The 20,237-nt window shown below is 42.3% G+C and overlaps 1 protein-coding gene across 2 annotated transcripts in view; it reads right to left on the reverse strand.

The window, feature by feature from the left end:
• Positions 1-20,237, reverse strand: part of CSMD3 (CUB and Sushi multiple domains 3) — a 446,157-nt gene that overhangs the window by 417,627 nt on the left and 8,293 nt on the right. The window contains exon 3 of one of the 2 annotated variants that reach the window (XM_078593568.1): positions 19,472-19,658. In XM_078593568.1, coding sequence (XP_078449694.1) covers positions 19,472-19,658 — 187 coding nt within the window. Of the gene's footprint in view, positions 1-19,471; positions 19,838-20,237 lie in introns of those variants that run through there. The other variant, XM_078593567.1, reaches the window with a different exon arrangement.

The following is a 20,237-nucleotide window of genomic DNA, read 5'->3' on the forward strand; positions in this document are numbered from 1 at the left end:
CACGCCCCCGGCCCCGCGGTAAACTTAGGCATTTCCGATTTTTCGTCTCTAAACTTTAAATCGGACCGATTATCGATTTAGTGCGATTTACCGTTATTTATTTATTTAACGCTTTATTTATTTATTTACTCTTGCCGGCCGGCGCGGACCACGGCGGTTGCCCCTGGCAACGAGTAGCGACGCATTCGCTGCGGGGTGGACGCCATTTTTAATTTCCGTTATAAATATGCGCACGCATTAACACGCGACTCTGAGGTAAATTCATCAAAGTTTCACGTCCTCTTCACTCCCCCCCCACCCCAATGTGTGCAATTACTATTATAGGGTCGGTAGATAATAAAAGTATAGCGATTAGACAGTATTATTGTAGCGCGGGGGGGGGGGTTAACGGCCCCAGTACCCAGCCTCAGCCGGGTGGGCAATCTAGGCGAGGCCGGAGGCTCTGCACGGTACTAGGCCTCGACACGCAACTCTGTCAGGCGTCGACTTTGTGGTATAAACTCGATATACCCAGCGTTGCCCGGGGGAAAAATACATTTAAAATCTTCTGAAAACTTTAAAACATAACATTCCAATGAAAATACAACTGTGTAATTAAAACTCTAAACCCGACCGCGCCAAGAATCGATTCTCTGAATCGCGAAAAGGAATCGAAGGTTGTAGATTCATTTAGAATCGCCTTATTTCCGTTTAATATTAGTTGGTTATAGAGTTGATATAAACTGCTACGAATGGGAAATATCCGGCGTTGACCCGGGCTAAAATATAATTAAAAACTCCTGAAAACTTTAAAACATAACATACGAATGAAAAGAAAACTCTGTAATTAAAAATAGAAACCTCCTATGCGCCAGGAATCGATTCTTTGAATCGCGCAAAGGAATCATCGAAGGTTGTAGATTCCTTTAGGTTCGCCCTTAACATGTGGTGAGGGAGAGTGGTGAGGGGGAGAGTGGTGAGTGAGGGAGAGTGGTGAGTGAGGGAGAGTGGTGAGTGAGGGAGAGTGGTGAGTGAGGGAGAGTGGTGAGTGAGGGAGAGTGGTGAGTGAGGGAGAGTGGTGAGTGAGGGAGAGTGGTGAGTGAGGGAGAGTGGTGAGTGAGGGAGAGTGGTGAGTGAGGGAGAGTGGTGAGTGAGGGAGAGTGGTGAGTGAGGGAGAGTGGTGAGTGAGTGGTGAGAGTGAGTGGTGAGTGAGGGGTGAGGGTGAGTGGTGAGGGTGAGTGGTGAGGGTGAGTGGTGAGGGTGAGTGGTGAGGGTGAGGTTGAGTGGTGAGGGTGAGTGGTGATTGGTGAGGGTGAGGTTGAGTGGGGAGGGTGAGTGGCGGTTGTTAGTGGTGATTAGTGAGGGGTGAGTGGTGAGGGTGAGCGTGAGTGGTGAGGGTGAGTTTGAGTGGTGAGCAGTGAGGGTGAGTGGTGATTGGTGAGGGTGTAATTGGTGAGGATGAGTGGTGAGGGTGAGTAGTGAGGGTGAGTGGTTGTTGTGAGGGTGAGTGGTTGTTGTGAGGGTGAGTGGTGAGGGTGAGTGGTAAGAGTGAGTGGTGAGGGTGAGTGACGGTTGTGAGAGGTGATTAGTGAGTGGTGAGGGTGAGTGGTGAGGGTTAGTGGTGAGCATGAGTGGTGAGGGTGAGTGTTGAGCGTGAGTGGTGAGGGTGAGTGGTGATTGTTGAGGGTGTGATTGGTGAGGATGAGTGGTGAGTAGTGAGGGTGAGTGGTGAGGGTGAGTGGTGAGGGTGAGTGGCGGTTGTGAGTGGTGATTAGTGAGGGGTGAGTGGTGAGGGTGAGCGTGAGTGGTTAGGGTGAGTGGTGAGGGTGAGCGGTGAGGGTGAGCAGTGAGGGTGAGTGGTGATTGGTGAGGGTGTGATTGGTGAGGGTGTGATTGGTGAGGATGAGTGGTGAGTGGTCAGGGTGAGTGGTGAGGGTGAGTGGTGAGCGGTGAGGGTGAGTGTTGAGGGTGAGTGGTGAGCGGTGAGGGTGAGTGTTGAGGGTGAGTGGTGAGTGGTTAGGGTGAGTAGTGAGGGTGAGTGGTGAGCGTGAGTGGTGAGGGAGAGTGGTGAGGGAGAGTGGTGAGGGAGAGTGGTGAGGGAGAGTAGTGAGTGGTGAGGGTGAGTGGTAAGTGGTGAGGGTGAGTGGTGATTGGTGAGGGAGAGTGGTGAGGGAGAGTGGTGAGGGAGAGTGGTGAGGGAGAGTCGTGAGGGTGAGTAGTGAGTGGTGAGGGTGAGTGGTAAGTGGTGAAGGTGAGTGGTGATTGGTGAGGGTGAGTGGTGAGGGTGAGTGGGGAGGGTGAGTGGCGGTTGTTAGTGGTGATTAGTGAGGGGTGAGTGGTGAGGGTGAGCGTGAGTGGTGAGGTTGAGTGGTGAGCAGTGAGGGTGAGTGGTGATTGGTGAGGATGAGTGGTGAGGGTGAGTAGTGAGGGTGAGTGGTTGTTGTGAGGGTGAGTGGTTGTTGTGAGGGTGCGTGGTGAGGGTGAGTGGTAAGAGTGAGTGGTGAGGGTGAGTGACGGTTGTGAGAGGTGATTAGTGAGTGGTGAGGGTGAGTGGTGAGGGTTAGTGGTGAGGGTTAGTGGTGAGGGTGAGTGGTGAGGGTGAGCAGTGAGGGTGAGTGGTGATTGGTGAGGATGTGATTGGTGAGGATGAGTGGTGAGTGGTCAGGGTGAGTGGTGAGCGTTGAGGGTGAGTGTTGAGGGTGAGTGGTGAGCGGTGAGGGTGAGTGTTGAGGGTGAGTGGTGAGTAGTGAGGGTGAGTGGTGAGCGTGACTGGTGAGTGGTGAGGGAGAGTGGTGAGGGAAAGTGGTGAGGGTGAATGGTGAGGGTGAGTGGTGAGGGTGAATGGTGAGGGTGAGTGGTGAGGGTGAGTGGTGATTGGTGAGGGTGAGTGGTGAGGGTGAGTGGGGAGGGTGAGTGGCAGTTGTGAGTGGTGATTAGTGAGAGGTGAGTGGTGAGGGTGAGCGTGAGTGGTGAGGGTGAGGTTGAGTGGTGAGCGTGACTGGTGAGTGGTGAGGGAGAGTGGTGAGGGAAAGTGGTGAGGGTGAGTGATGAGGGTGAGTGGTAAGAGTGAGTGGTGAGGGTGAGTGACGGTTGTGAGAGGTGATTAGTGAGTGGTGAGAGTGAGTGGTGAGGGTTAGTGGTGAGCATGAGTGGTGAGGGTGAGTGTTGAGCGTGAGTGGTGAGGGTGAGTGGTGATTGTTGAGGGTGTGATTGGTGAGGATGAGTGGTGAGTGGTCAGGGTGAGTGGTGAGGGTGAGTGGTGAGGGTGAGAGGTGAGTGTTGAGGGTGAGTGGTGAGTAGTGAGGGTGAGTGGTGAGCGTGACTGGTGATTGGTGAGGGAGAGTGGTGAGGGAGAGTGGTGAGGGTGAATGGTGAGGGTGAGTGGTGAGGGTGAGTAGTGAGGGTGAGTGCTGAGCGGTGAGGGTGAGTGGTTGTTGTGAGGGTGAGTGGTGAGTGGTGAGAGTGAGGGTGAGTTGTGAGGGTGAGTGGTGATTGTTGAGGGTGTGATTGGTGAGGATGAGTGGTGAGTAGTGAGGGTGAGTGGTGACGGTGAGTGGTGAGGGTGAGTGTTGAGGGTGAGTGGTGAGTGGTTATGGTGAGTGGCGGTTATGAGTGGTGATTAGTGAGGGGTGAGTGGTGAGGGTGAGCGTGAGTGGTGAGGGTGAGCAGTGCGGGTGAGTGGTGATTGGTGAGGGTGTGATTGGTGAGGATGAGTGGTGAGTGGTCAGGGTGAGTGGTGAGGGTGAGTGGTTGTTGTGAGGGTGAGTGGTGAGGATGAGTGGTGAGGGTGAGTGGCGGTTGTGAGTGGTGATGGGTGAGTGGTGAGCGGTGAGGGGTGAGTGGTGAGGGTGAGTGGTGAGGGTGAGTGGTGAGGGTGAGTGCTGGGTGGTGAGGGTGAGTGGTGAGAGAGTGGTTAGTTTTGAGGGTGAGTGGTGAGGTTGAGTGGTGAGGGTTAGTGGAGAGTGGTGAGTGGTGATTGGTCAGTGGTGATTGGTGAGGATGAATGGTGAGTAGTGAGGGTGAAGTTGAGTGGTGAGGGTGAGTGGTGGTTGTGACGGTGAGTGGTGAGGGTGAGTGGTGAGGGTGAGTGGTGAGGCTGAATGGTGAGGGTGAATGGTGAGAGTGAGTGGTGAGGGAGAGTGGTGAGTGAGAGTGGTGAGGGTTAGTGGTGAGGGTTAGTGGTGAGAGTGAGTGGTGAGGGTGAGTGGTGATTGGTGAGTGGTGAGGGTGAGTGGTGAGGGAGATTGGTGAGGGAGGTTGGTGAGTGGTGAGTTGTGAGGGTGAATGCTGAATAGTGAGTGGGAGTGGTGAGTGGTGAGGATGAGTGGTAAGGGTGAGTTGTGAGTGGTGAATGGTGAGGGTGAATGATGAGTATAGTCAATATGCACTGCTGTTATCATACCAGGTACCACCACCACAATATGTACTCCTTTCATCATAGCAGATACCACCACAGCAGTATGCACTGCTGTAATCATAGCAGGTTCCACCACAATATGCACTGCTGTCATCATAACAGGTACCAACACAGCAGTATGCACTGCTGTAGTGATAGCAGGTACGACCTCAGTCGGTATACACTGCTGTAGCGATAGTAGATACTGCTATCGAGTTGGTAGATACCGCTATAGTAAATACTAAAACAGTCAGTATATACCGCTACAGTCAGTCAATACTGCTACAGTCAGTATATACTACTATACAGTCAGTACATACTACCACGGTGAGTTGCTACTAGAGTCAGTAGATACTATTATAGAGTGAGTAGATACTGCTATAGATTTTGTAGTTACTACTATAGTCAGTGGATACAACTATAGAGTCAGCAGATACTATACAGTTAGTCGTTACGAGTATATAGTCGGTAGATACTACTGTAGGCCCAGTAAATACTACTATGGTCAGTAGTTATTACAGTCACTAAATACTACTACACAGTCAGTAGCTACTACTGGCTCAGTAGATACTACGGTACAGTCAGTAGATACTACTACAGAGTCAATAGATACCACTTCCTCTGTTGTATGTAAGGTGTTGTTAGTATATATACCTACGAGGGGTAAAGATATTTTTTGAGGGGGGGGGGGGGGGGAGACCGCAATTTTCGGAAACCTTTTGACATCAACTATTTACCCCACACTTTCTACAACTTTTTGGACTTGTGAAAGCCTCTTATATATTTGTTGGTGGAGAAATGTACAAACAGCCCACCGGGCTTTGACAATACCTTAGTATCTGTGTATATATATGTATGGTTTTTAAGAAATATATTTTTCACCCGGGCAAAGCCGGGTACTTCCGCTAGTCAGTTATATATCATCCTTTGCCTGACACTAAATAATAAATCTCAACCATCAGCCATCATACTTTTTAGTCACAATATGTCCAGCATAGCCCACTGACTTTTTTGAAGTCAATACTACATCCCCAAATTGTGCATGTCCTCTAATCCACGTGTTTCCCATTTCTGTTTCTCAGTGAAATTCCAAGCATACACCTCTCCATGCTTCTTTGTGAATTTTCCAGCTTTTGTTCCATGTTCGTTGTCTGTGACATTTTTTTTATAATGCCTTCCCGAGGCACATTGGTGTGTTTCTATAAATTATCAAGTAGGTAGTTTTATTTATTTATTAATATCCATGGTCGTCAATGCATTCAAGAGAATCAGTGAAGGACCATAATGCACTTTTATGAAAATTCTATGAAAATCCCCGATATAGTGCCTGAGATGTCCAGTACAATGTAGTGCATGTGCAAGCCAAATGAGGACGACAGTCACCATGCTAATCATGGTATATGATTCAATTACGGGCGATGATTCAATCTATTCTAACTGGGCAATAGTTTTACTGTAAAATAATAATACCAAAAAGGATATTTAATTTCACTGACACATTTTACTGACACGGATGTTTTGACACTTGTTAATACATTTCAAATATCTCATTGCTATATATGTGTGTGCATGCAAAATAATCATAACAAGGCATGTTAAAGCGTTGATTAAACGAGCCCATTTCTAACATTGCACGCATCTTTGCATCTGAAACATTTTTGCATTTTTATTTTTGCAAAAAAGAAAATTGCCATGATAATCTGCATTCTACATAAGTCGGCAGAGGACATACATTGGCATGCAGGAGAAATTTGTAATGATGTTGACGGTAAGCCTTGGTCAAAATGCTCTGTATTCTTTGGCAGCAAGGTTAGGTTGAACCTAGAAATACTACAGCATGAAGTCGTGGCATAATCCCCAATTTGCAAGGCAGTGAACACACAGCGGGATGGCCGCGACTGATGCAAACAGCCGTCAGTGGCAAAGCCTGTGCACTACATCAGTGCAGATTGAACAAGACATTTATATTCACATGATAATGCAGCCAAACACACTCCAGCCAATTGCAGCTCAGAAAGCAACGTGATTAAAAATGTGTAATAAGACCAAGTCACAGAAATTCGATAAAGCTGAGAGTCACTGAAGTGGTGCTTAGGAGGAAATGTAAAATGTTTTAAGGATTTGGAGACAATGCTGAAAATTATCCAGCACAATATGGTATGTATGTTGTGCACATGCTAATGTGGAATCCACAAAAAAAGTCTGTTGTATTTGCTTTTCTATGTGAATAAGTACACAAATGTTGTAAACGCCATGAAATTACTATATATATACGGTATATACGGTATAGTGTTGCAAAAGAAACATGTATATGCATAAACGAAACAATGTTGAATATATTAATTGAAATGTTTCGTGATACGTCATTGCCGATAGTGCATAACCTCAGACCATCATTCCTCTATGATTTATAAAATGAGTACGACTGTGAGGAAGTCAACAGTGATTGTCCTATGGATAGACTCGCCCACGCAAGTGGTTAGTGGAATTTCCACCAATTGCTGAGGGCTTTAATTTAGAGATGAACACCGCCTCAATGCTCATTTTAGCAATTATTTACTTTGACTTATAAACGCACGTAATAAAACCTCAACACATTTGTCAAAAGCGCTGCCTTAAAATGAATACTTAACAAGGCAACGTTATAGACAATGGCTCTTCTACATAGCAAGGAGATGTTTACGATGTTAGTTAATTTATATATTTTTTTTATTTCAGTATGAAGGGCCCAATAACCTGTTAGGTTATTTCATTGGCATCCTGTGATGGTACAGATGTTACTGCATGGTACAACCATTCTTACATCGGCCACGGCGCAAACGGCAAGTATCAGTACATACAGGAATGGAAAACCCGTCGAAAACATAAAAAGAAAACCATTCCCACAGCAGTGTCGCTGTACTGTGCTTGGGAAAAAAAACTGTTTGCAGTGCCATTCACTTCATTTTATGAGCAGCTGTTTAATGTGATTGGCAAGTTTGCACTCCGGACTAAGCGTTAGCTGGCAGTCTCCAATGCCACTAGGCTGATGAAGTCATTGAATTCTGTAATGAGATTATTCATCACCAATGTGGTATCTCCAAGTGACCCACCTAACGAACAAAAAAAAACACAAATCCATATTGCCTGTGACAATCATTGGTGAGAAAAGGATGAAGGAAAGTGTAAATCCCAGCAAGGACGACAAAACAACGTTGATATTTGGAGTAAGAGGGAAATGACAACCTAACAGACAAAGAGATAATGTATAATGCCACACTTTCAGTAGGGCACTCAAGAGCACCAAAACAACGTCAAATTAATGCGTTTTTTGGCAATGCTGTATGTATAAGGCTGGTTCTCATCTGTAGTGCAGTATGCATATATGAGCAAGAATCTTACATGCTAGCAGAACATACAATACTAAAATGTACGTAACTAGGTATGAAATAATAAACAAATATTAGAATAAGACATTGAATACTTGAATAATGATAAATAAGACATTAATTTAAATTATTTATTTATCAAACATTAATTTAAATTAATATCTTATTTATCATTATTTATAATTTAAATTAATGTCTTATTCAATTATTTGTTTATTATTTAATACCTAGTTACGTACATTATAATACATAATAAACACATACTTGAATAAGACATTCATTTTAACAATAAATAATGATAAATAAGACATTAATTTACATTAAAAATAATTGTAATTAATGTCTAATTCAAATATTTGTTTATAAATAATTTTAAGTATGAATAATTTAAATTACAAGTTAAAACATCATTTTCAAAAGAGCTCTTGAAGTACTATTTCATATCATCTCGTGCCACTGGATCTCAAGACCATCACAGCTAAAGCCTGTGTTTGCAGTCATTAGTCTGCATTACTTAAAAGGTATAAAGATTATGCATAAGGAAGTGGTGGATAAAGATCAATATCCGGCAACTAATATTATACGTACACAACTAGAAACTGTAAAGCAATGAGTTTCATTATTTGCAAATGTTACCAATTGGGAGTTACCAAATCCTAAGCTCATGGTCAATCAATCCTAGATTATACGAGAAATAAGTTAAACTATTAGATAATGGTTAGATGCATAAAGATTATTCATAGACACGTATCATAACTCTTTTAAAAAACATATCCTGTGTGCGACTGTAGTCATCCAGAACAGACCATAAAGCATAACATGATACAATTCCCGATTCACAAATACGAAGGAGGAGACATCATAACAATGATGCACCACTCCCCGCAACTCCTGATTATCTGGCTCAACTACCTCAGTATAAAATTATAGTTGTCGCTCGCCATCAACAGCAGCAGTTCACAGAAGACGATGAATTAGTAAGGTTTTTCACGTAAACAGAACATGCCAATTCGTTTACGTGACAAACCTTACTAATTGGCTGTATCGGACGGTGGCGGGCTTAATGACACATTTATATATTTACATGATCCAACGCAAAACAAAAACTATTATGGACTCATATTTTCATTAATGGCAATATAAAAATTAAGAAATAATATGCTCCAGTCATGTGTAACCTCGTGATTGTTGATGCTTAAGAGCCAGAACAATCTAGGCTAGAAAACGCTGGGCTTTATTGTGAAAACGCTAACCCATTCCACGTGTCATTTGTGGAACGCATGTTTTCAAATCGGACAAGCAGAATGGAACTGTCAGCTTCATCAAGACATATTCAATTCTTAACACTAGGTGTCAGCATCACAGAATAGCAGAGTGGAAGATGACAAAGAGCAAATATCTTTCCCGTTTAAATTAAATCCTTTGAAATCGCTTTTTTCGCGTGTGAAATAATAACAGTAGGTGGTCACACTAGTAAGTACTACATATACTAAGTAATTATTAGCACGGTTGGCTATGTACGGTGCGAATAAAGTTAAACATACATACAAGATTAGTTTCTATGGACTTATTGCAAATAGAAGTTAGAGTATCAAATATTTAAGAAATATAATTCAATTGGCAGAGCACCGTGATCCTTAGTCATTGAGTTAAATTACCTGCTGGTAACTATTGTACGTGTAATTTCCACCTCTTAGGACATCAATTACATATTGTGGCAAAGCCTCTCGGTAGTTTGAGTTGGGTACAACACGTATTTTTTTCTACAAGATACATTTTACGTGAAATCTGATGTCAAATTACTACTTTTTATGCTTCATATATATAAATGCTAAGTATAGAGATTATTATTTTTTGTAACACCCCTTACCCCTACCATGACGCATCGGCTTTACAGACAAAAAAACAAGTGCTCATTTTTGCATTGATGATAAGTCATTAAAATTCTTTCCAGATTTTCATGGCAATGCGTTGATTAAAAGTACTGTATATGAATAAAGGAATAGCATCAAGAAATTGGTTCCTTAACCATTTATGGAGCGTGACAAAAATTATAATATTTTGCTCAAGCTGGGCTTTGCAAGTGCATACAATTGTGTCCCTTTGATCGGCCCCTAAAATTTGCAAATAAACGTATATTTGATTAACCAAGTTCACCATAATGCTCAAATTAGGTCACAGTTTTATGTTGAACAAGCCATTGCCTCTATTAATGAGTTTAACAGATTTAACAACCTAAATGAGCCTCCAATTTGCATTTTATAAAGCACACTTTTGCCTGTACCCGCCATGGTGCGTAAGCAAGTAACACTCGACTCTCATTCCGTATGTAATGGGTTCATTTCCGGGCAAGACAGTTAAACCTATGAGCAAGTTAATCGCAAACGGATACACTGCATGAAAGTAAATTAGACAATTACGTCTGATGGTGGTGAGAATTATGAAATTAGGTTATTTGTGTTTATGATATCCACTAAAATAATACTGCGTGCATGACAGAAATATTTCGGAAAATGCCACGATTCAAGTGGAAGGGCCATGCTATGTATTTGACTGTACACCGTTGTACGAACATGTACTAGCAGGCTAATACTCAGGCTCGGTTAAAATTAAGGCATACAGATGTCTGAGGTTGAATGATATAAGCCATTTATTCCTCCCTCTCAGGACATAGCATGCATAACATGGGAGCACTGTTTGATTTTCATCATAAAGAGCATACAACCTGAAGCTCAACATAAACAAATAGGATAGGAATAGGATTAACAAACAAATATGGAAGTGATTTACTTTGGACTTTAAACCCCACCCCACATTTCAACCCAAACCCTGCTATAATTGGACAGACTACAACCCAAAATAACCTGCAGCTCAAAGCAGCTGATGTCAGTATGTGTTATCGGGATTCCCGTACACAAGCAGCACTTTTGGACACTCATTGCCTGACAGAGTCCCATGGGCACAATGTGAACGTATTGAGGCAGGGCCTTTTGATCTGGCTAGGACCACTTTCCGTTCTATACCGACAACTACCCAATACAATTAAAACTTATCCGATACTCTCACAAAAACTGTTTATCTGAGACGAAGCGCACATGCAAATCGATAAACTCATATTTCCCACTCAAGATACACTGATCTGGTGGTGGAGGGAATAGGATTGTGTTGTAATTGAAGGACACATGACAATAGTAAAGCCAAAAAAAAATTGATTGATATTTGTGCTATGAATATATGTTTTAATATTTTAATTGCATTATTTAACCTCTCCTTTGAGGTCACTTACAATATAGGCCTTATTTTATGGAAACCACATCAATCAACAATAATTTGTAGAACGTGGCATTTTTAGTATAGATAATAATTATTTGTTGGTGTTGATGAACTATGATAAAAAATAATAGCTCAAATTAAAGGTGTAGCCCTGCAGTTGCTTTCTCATGCCACTGCTGGCAGAAGAACCTCCCACTTGAGAGAACTCTATCCGTTCCCCCTGGAGGGTATATTGGGCCGACTCTTCCATGCTTCATTCAAAACAATTAAATATTAATTTAATTTTAAAAAGCGTCATTCATGCAATTGAATCACACAACGCTGCACATCAATTATCCAGTTCCGTACAAAAAAATACAAAAATAAAACCTAACTACTTAGCCCAAAAAAAAAAGGAATACATAAATAACGAAAAAAAAGTTAACATAATAAGAAAAAATCATCACAGAGAAGTAAATAAATAAATCCGCTCGATCTCCAAACCACAATCCCAACATTTTGCTGGATTTTGGAGAAATAATAAGTTAATGTAAAAATGTGTTCTGTAAATTACGATATTGTTGTCCTTCCCCCGCACCTCCGATTAACACGGTTTGGCGACGTACGGTGCGAAAGAGGAAGTTCAACATACATACGATTTCCAGTTTTAATTAATTGCTCAAGAAAAAAAATCTATCTAAAAATAAAACCAAGTGCCTATTTTTTTTTGAGAAACACCAACGATTGTTGCTTGTCTTGTTAGCAATCTCTTTATTTTACATGAATTAATAGGTACACAGAAATACATGCTAAATCATGAGGAAATGTATTTGCATATACAAATGTATATAGAACATAAGATGTACTTAGATGAGAGATAAATAAATATATCAATGTGGGTCCATCTCCTAATATAACAATGTCCCATTAACATTCAACACATAAAGACAAATTAAAATAGTTCAATACTCAAAGCCGTCATGTTTTTCACGTAATAATTTTAGTGTATTTTTAAGCAACTCATTTCCCTTACTGGTTTAAAAAAGAAGTTAACAGTTTAATACAATTTATATCCGAAATGTTAGTTTGGAAAATGTGGGGAATATATTAATAGCAGTATAATATTAAAACAGAAGGGTGCAGCTCTGCAATTGCTTGCTCATGCAACTGGTGGTGGAAGGACCTCCACTAGAGGGAGTTCTGGATAGTCCCACGAGAGGGTATTTGGCCTGCTCTTCCAGGCTGGATAGACCTCTTGGAAGAGGTGGGAATACTGTTGGCTACCGACGGTGCGAAATAAGTTAAATATACATACTTACAGAGCCACCACACGCGACCTGCAAATGAGTTAACTGTGGTGTACCGACGAATACTGTTTGGTGGAGAGAGGTGGGGGGCGATGGGATTTAAGAAACTGCACCATTAGTTTGACTACCATGCCTGGCGCAATGGTGGCAAGATATTAACTCCATCGCATGATATACAAGAAGTCGTGGGCTCGATCCTAACCCTGACACCTGTATATTTTTAGTTTCCATGTTCTCCCCGTGGTCACGTGCGTTTTTCTCCGGGTCCTCCAAATTTTCCCTCCACATTTAGAAACATGCTTTTAAAGTATTTGGCTGCTATAAATGTCCACATGATAAGCCATTTGGTTGAACTACCATTTGTGACCAGGTTGCTTCTGCAAAAATATATATATAGCTCAGTGGGCCTTACCTGGTAAAATGAAAAGTTTCGTTCATTTTAAATGGTATGCTGCTCACCATTATATTACAGCAGCATCCCCACATTATAGGCTGTGGATATCATTTATAAAGGGGCTGAAGTGTTAATATATAAAATAGCATGCCAGCTCTTAGGAAAATGTTCGCTCAAGTAGCGGAATGCTCCAGCCGAAAAACAACATGCCAAGTACTCATGCCAGTTCTCATTCTTTAATTTTCTTCAGAATTTTTTAAAAGTTTGATCAAGAAATATGTTTTCTATGAATATACACCGTGAACAAATTACTGTGTTTGAAAAGGATGCTTTAATTTAAACATTATATTTGTGTTGTTGTACACCTTGTAATGACCTACGTATTTTTAAATAACATTTCAGTGTGAATGTATGTGTATAACTGCTGTACGGAATTTATGCTCGCTGGTTTTTTCGTAATGATATAGTGTTGCATCAGATAGGAAACACCAAGTATTGTCACAAACATAACGCAGTGCTTTAATGTGGCTGCAATATTCCAACGGCAGCCTTCCAGCAGTTTACAAGCAAGCATAATGCCTCAAACCACCTCAGGCATATGTATATTTTGAGTGTGTGACATCACGCAGTATTTACCAGTAAGAAATCAAAAGCACAAAGCTATATTATCTTCAATAGCTTAGCAGGATGCATGTAATCAGTGAAATGACAGTATGTGTAACATCGCAGTAATTACATATCATTCCTTGAAGATGTCCGAGGTATTAAGCACTTATTTTAACTTACATATATTTTTTGTGACGCAAACCTATAGGGTAGAAACAATTGTGGTACCTTTGTGAGCACAATGTATTTATTGTCACGCGCCTTGCACAGCAGAGAAATTGAATGTAGAAGACAGAGCATTAAATGAATGGATTGAACTGAATTGGAGGCTAGAGAGTGAAGGGGGTGGGCCCAGCTAATGAGTAGAGTGAAAAGGGACAGGGTTGGCTTTTAAACCACCTTCAACCCCTCAGAAGCCAAAGGCATTTAATTGTCTTCTCAGGGATTTTTTTTCATATTATATTTCCCAGAGAAGGCTGACTGAACTGGCTCCAAAACTGTAGGCATGAAAACGGCTTGGTTTCACAATTAATACTTCATTACTGCAAGGACATTCCACCAGGCATCCATTCAAGTACTTGGCTTTGAAAAAAACATCAAGCGAGGGAGGACTGCTCAATGCACCCATTTCAAATTAATGTAGCAGTTTAACGGTAGAGCAACCAGCAGAGTTAAGCACAGAAGGTCATTTAACATACGAATAAACCCAATGATCTAATCAAACGATATAATTTGTTTAGTATGAAAACTACATGTATTTTTTAATCATCTGACATGTGCACAGCTCACAGCTGGACATTTGAAAAGTTAAACTCACAGGCAGGAGTCAACTCTGCCCTTCGTCCCTCTAGGATTCATCACACGCAGTGTTGCCGCTTGACAATGAGCAAGCCAAGCAAAAGATTAGGACCCCATGCAGCTGAAGGGAGCACAGATTCGTAAAAAATGGGTGCATAAAATATCAGCTAAATTTCAAAACCCAATAAACATTACAAGGTAGTTAATAGAAAAGCCAAGTAATCTCTCATCTCTATCTTGTCTGCAGATATCTTCTCTCATTTTACCTCTACATGTCTTATCTCACTCAATCTATATCTCCTATTTGTATCTCTTCTGTCATGTTACTAGGATTGCATTAATTGAAAAGATTGGGCTGCAAAAAAAAATGTCTGCTGGTTTTACAAGCAAACCCTTTTTTGACCTTTTCACTGCGATTGTTTCCTACATGCCACGTTTACCTCTGGTTGCCTGGATCGTAAATTTCAACAGCATATATTTCACACGGCTGCCTTTTTTTCTCTCTCTCTCAAAAGGAAACCTAAAAGTTGATGGGCAACATGAGGAAATTGCCAACAATCCCATGTGTTTGTGCACACACAGGTGTGTGTATGTGTGTGCATATATATGTTTGTGTATGGGGTATATGTGTGTATGTGTGGGCAGCGGTGGCACAGGAGATAGCACATTGCACTACAAGCCAAATGCGCTGAGTTCAACTTCCGGTCAGGATGTACAGCATGTATCTGCTATGAAGAAGAAGCTGACATGTTGCCTATTTTTTTTTCATTTTAACACCAAGGTGTCATTGATTCATGTGATGAGGTGTTGTGTTACTTGTGCGTGTGCACCACTGCCAATGCAAAATAATGTATGAACCGGTCCCGGGCATTCCAAAAGGTTGCCTCAGCCTCAAATGGGTAAGCAGTGTATAAACATTGAAACTGTGGAGAAAAATGCAGCCAGGCGTGGTGCTAGCCACAAAACCCCTTCTTCCATTGAGCCAGCCTTGAAAATGTACTCGCGAACATGAACAGCAGCAACGGTCTATGCAGGCTCTGCAACGGTCTCTGCAGGCTCTACAGCGGATCTGGTTTGTGCATGTGTGTAGTAGCGAGGAGTGAGCAGTTTGAGGAATTGCAGGGGCAACACTAATGCGGGGACGTGGATTAAAGGGGCAGTGAGAAGGGGTTGTCGGGTTATGCAGGGCGATGTTGGGGGGGGGTGTAGATTTGTTGCACACTGTGCCATGGTGGTGTCATTGATTGACCGATAATGAATGCATGCAGCAGGCACTGCTTAGATTCAGGGAAGCATGCTGTTCATTAATCATTCACACCTGCTTCAGCACAATCCAAAACCTGGCACAGGCCCGTTTTTGTCAGATTCATACCATCCAGTCGCAAAATACGCTCTGCGTTAATGACTGGGGGAAACGATGAGCAGCACTGTTTATATTTGCATAATGGCGAGTCGTCTGAGCTCGCATCTCATATACACGCAATAAAACTGGAATTAGCTAAATTTTGGTCTGAAACTGTCATACGCCAATTGTATACAGTTGCAGCATGTATGTTTAAGATTGCTCCAGTATTTTCGTCTGTTCACAACATAGGTAAGTTTCAAACGAAATTAATTTGTTGAGCAGTCCATACTCCTGTAAGCTGTAGCCAATCAGGATAACTGACTGAAGGTAGCATGATTATATGCAAGACCTTCTAGATTGGTCAATTAGTTACTGTTCAATGAAACGTGTAAAATACCATCATGGTGGATAATTGCATTTGCTGTAATTGTTGGGGTTATCAAAAGAGCATTTGTAAATTACACAGTAAAGGGTAGACACATGTTACACTCTAAAAATCAGGCCAGAAATAAAAGTGTGAATAACACTCAAGAGCATTTAAATTACCCACCAACACACAATTGTCAAATACAACATTCGTATCCCTCGTATGAATTAAAATTACATACAGTGACGAATATGTCACTGTTGATATGGAGGGCCTTCAGATTCCTGTGACTTTACAGGTGCCACTGAGGGCCCTGACGATTAGAGTTCATTGGGTCATTCCTAGGGGCCGTCCATAAATGACGTCACGCACCTGGGGGGGGGTCAGACATTTGTGACGATGTGTGACGAGGGGGGGGGGGTGAGAAATGTGACGTCACATCAAAATGCGCAACATTAAATGAATATAGACGACATGTTCTACTTAATTTAGTAGACTTTTGAATAAATGTTTTCTCCTACAACATCAGAGTGCAGCGGCACATTAAATACGCACGACAATGACAATAGTTTAAAACGATTTGCAGCATGTTTTTTTTTATGGGGGGGGGGGGGGGCAGAGCTTTGTGACGTCATATTTGAGGGGGGGTCTGACTTTTTGTGACGCCGTGTGACGAGGAGGGGGGGGGTCAAAAATCTTCCAAAATCGCGTGACGTCATTTATGGACGCCCCCCTAAGCATTTACTGACAAACAAAAATATGTACATACCGTATACACACAGCTATTTAAATAATAAAGCACTGCACTTGAAATTACATTTCAAACGTTTTCCAGAATGACTCACTCACCAAAGGCAATGACAGCTCAGGCAATAATGATCCTTACCTCTAGAACTCAATTCAACACAAGTCCCACTCTTTTTCATTTTAGAGTGTTATGCAACATCGGCCTAATAAGTAAAACCACCTCGACTCAGGATAAATTAAGCTACGGCTTGTTAATTTCTCTCAAAGGTCCCCTGCATTACAGTTTACACAGTGCTAGATAGAATGAGAAAACAAAGCATATGTGATTGTTTTTTGAAAAAAAAGATAGAGTGCTTCACTAAACATAAGGAAATATAGTATACACATGGATGAGCTAATGCAAATTAATAAAGGCCATTAAGTTATCCCAAAGCACGCCGATTCTTACTGTGCACACACACTTAATTTTGCGGAAAGCAATGAATGCTTCCCAAGATTTCTATTACTCTGCCCAAGGGACGACTTTCCAGCAACACGGGGCATTCCACATTTTATCTGATAAGCACTGCTGTTACGCGTAATATTATCGACAGTGCACACGCATGTGGTAAGCGCTGGATATCAGAGACCGTTGTTACCCAGTGGCCAGGACACGGGGTTCCTTTGCCTGATTCTCACTCGACTCTGGGGGATTCAGCGAGTTACATCCCTTGGCCAAAGGTCACGTCATCAGCATTCACAGCTGGATCACCGGGCCATATAGCCTCCCTGGCCCACGCCTTAACAAGTTAAGATTGTGCAGCCTAAGTTAAAGCTGGGGCATGCGTTAGATGAACGCATTAATTTTCTCTCCGAGCTAAGGAGATGACAACGTACGATTGAATTGTGATCCCTTTTGCTTAAAGTGTGCAGGGAAGCATACACCCCACAGTGTGGTGCTGTGCATTAGTGACACATACAAGAGGCAAGGTAGTGTCAAAACTCAGATAGATATCTCCGTGGGAATGAATCCCATTAGAAGAGGATATATGGAAGCGCATGTGTTTTTGAGGTTTAAAATGAAGTGTCTTCTTGCATAATGACAGAACTGCCTTTCCACGCGAGACTCGCATAAATCAATGTCTCGTTACGCAATGTGAATATATAAGGATAAAGCAGAGACAATAAACTTCCCCAAAAAACATTAATGTGTCAAGTACAGTTCCTTTATGAATATGTATCACATCTGAATGTACGTTTGTAGAGTATGTGATGTAAAAATAGCAACAAAATAAATTGAATGTGATCCAACAATGTGCCAATAAATTGTTCATATAGGCGACACAGTAAATACATCTGATACGATACTGGGCACAGAAGAATAAAACAACTTGATGCGAGTCGTTAGCACGTTCCTTTCGTACAGATCGGAGCATAGCATTCTGACTTCAAAACCCATAATGGAAAATTACCCATTTTGTGTTTTTTTGCTTGGTTGATGGTATGGTATCATGCGTTGCCATCAAAACGGCTGTCATGTCCCAAAATTGCAATTCGTAATGGTCCCCATATAATTATCTTGTCCTAGCTGCTTAGCATTAGACAGTTTAAACACCATTAGACACTATCACATCAAGTGTCATATTTAATTTATTTATTCTTATTTTTCCCTGACTCAACGGCTTTAGCTGCCTTCCAATGCAATACTATTTCTATAATGGGTTCCGCATCTAAGAATGGGGGGTGGAAGGGGGGGAACGCAGCTTCGTTAACTTGTTTAGTCATATTGCATTTGCATGCTTATATCCATTTAATTGTTCTTCAGCAATGCGTGCATTTAAACAAACTTACAATCGCCCCTACTCAAGGTTTGGGTGTCTGCCTACATTTAAGTATCTTGATAATGAAATGATAATAGATAAAAAAAATCATATCCCTGATTATTGTATGTTATCGGTGCGTGAGACCGGTGAGAGCGTTGCGCTCCACAACGGCCAGCAACTTTGCCCTAAACCTTGCACAGACGCTGCTGAGAAGCGAGTATCTTTGCCAGAGCGCTGATTCAATGCGCGAGTGCGAACCAAGTCCCGACCAAAGAAATCAAGACCTAGATGGATATTACTTCATCTTTGCAGGGAGGGGACCTGCGATATTCTGCTTGACACCTTGATCCATGTCATATTTTTTGTCAGCAGATGTCCGCTGCGCTGCGCTTCGCACAGACGCCTTGCCTTCAATTAGGCAGAGCAGCATGCACCCATGCTGAGTGAAGAGCAATACATTCTAAAACTGCCACTGTTTAATACACAACACGAGCGCCCAACAAGCCCCCACATGTCAACCAGTGATCATTTACTCACTTCCGTCCTTCCCCTCAGACATTCGCGTGAGATTACACTAACATTTGGACACAAGAGTTACGCTATTCCTTCCATACGTTGGTGCATGTTTTCTGTCACAATTGTTTATTATATATGTAAGAAAATTTACTGCCGACAAAAATACTTGGTATCATAATAATGCCAATATTTTTTTTCGGCAACCGCCTCTGTTTTGAAGATAATTTAAATTGGAAGTAACAAGTTCATGAATTCTCCTATCAATACGTAATGAGTGCCGCCTAGCACTTGCAAAGGGAGACGAGAGAGCCACTTATTCTAAACATCGCAATTACACTCGCAACATTTTGCCTACAATAGCTTATTGGTAAACTGCGCTCTCTCTCTCTCTCCTTATTTCGTATTTTTTTCGTACTTTGGAAAAAGCGACACCCACCCACCCAAGTCAGTCTCTTAACGTGTCTCGCATAGTAATAATGCATTGCCAATTCTTTTCAGCCGTGCTGGATTGGAGCTCGCGCTGAATTAAGTGAGTCCAAAGGCAGCGATCGGGCGAAAGCGAACGAGCTCGGGAGGCGAATGCAAGAAACCCACCTCGCTCGGACGTCGCAGAGCCTAGGAGGGCGACGAGGACGAGCACGGGAATGCTCACGAGCGTGCCTGTAGCCATTGTCGGCGCTCGTACTCCCGAACGCGCATGTAGAGACGAGCGAGAAGAGCAAGGGCGTCTGTATTCCGGCGAGCGGCAGGGTGAGCCCCCTGCTCGGGCTGAGTGGGGTGACTGTGCGCACGGAGGAGGAGGAGAACGAGGAGGATGCAGCAGCAGCGGCAGCAGCATCGCGCATTCGCCGCTCGGCGTCACGCATTCAGGCAAAGGGGGGGGTGGCTTGCTCCTCTCTCCCACGCCTGCAGAGCTGTAATGAGCAGCACGGCCTGAGCAAGGTTCGCTTCACAGGACTCGACCATCTCCTTGCGTTGCGCAGGGGCATCACAGCACTTTTAACGACAGCATTTTTTTTATTTTAGGACATTGTGTTTGTTGTTATTGTTTGTTTGTTGGTCGTCTATTTCTCCAATGCACATAATGTACAGCTCCACCAAATATGCAGTAGATTTAATCCAATAACTATAGAAGTGGAGATGGTGAAATTATGTGTTCAGAAGAAAAGAGAGACTGGAGCTGTTCATATAAAATGTTGTTGGAATTTTTAAAATTAAATATTGAATTTACTTATTTAATATATTCAAGTCACAAAATAATTTTTCAAATAGACTCCTTATAAAGAAGCATGATATGGAAATTTGATTTAATGTATTTGCATGTCTTGCAAGATTTGAATGTATTGGTTGTGGTTGTGCT

The sequence above is a fragment of the Lampetra planeri genome, chromosome 4, assembly GCF_965212315.1.
Source record: "Lampetra planeri chromosome 4, kcLamPlan1.2.h2, whole genome shotgun sequence".
Lineage (NCBI taxonomy): Eukaryota > Metazoa > Chordata > Hyperoartia > Petromyzontiformes > Petromyzontidae > Lampetra > Lampetra planeri.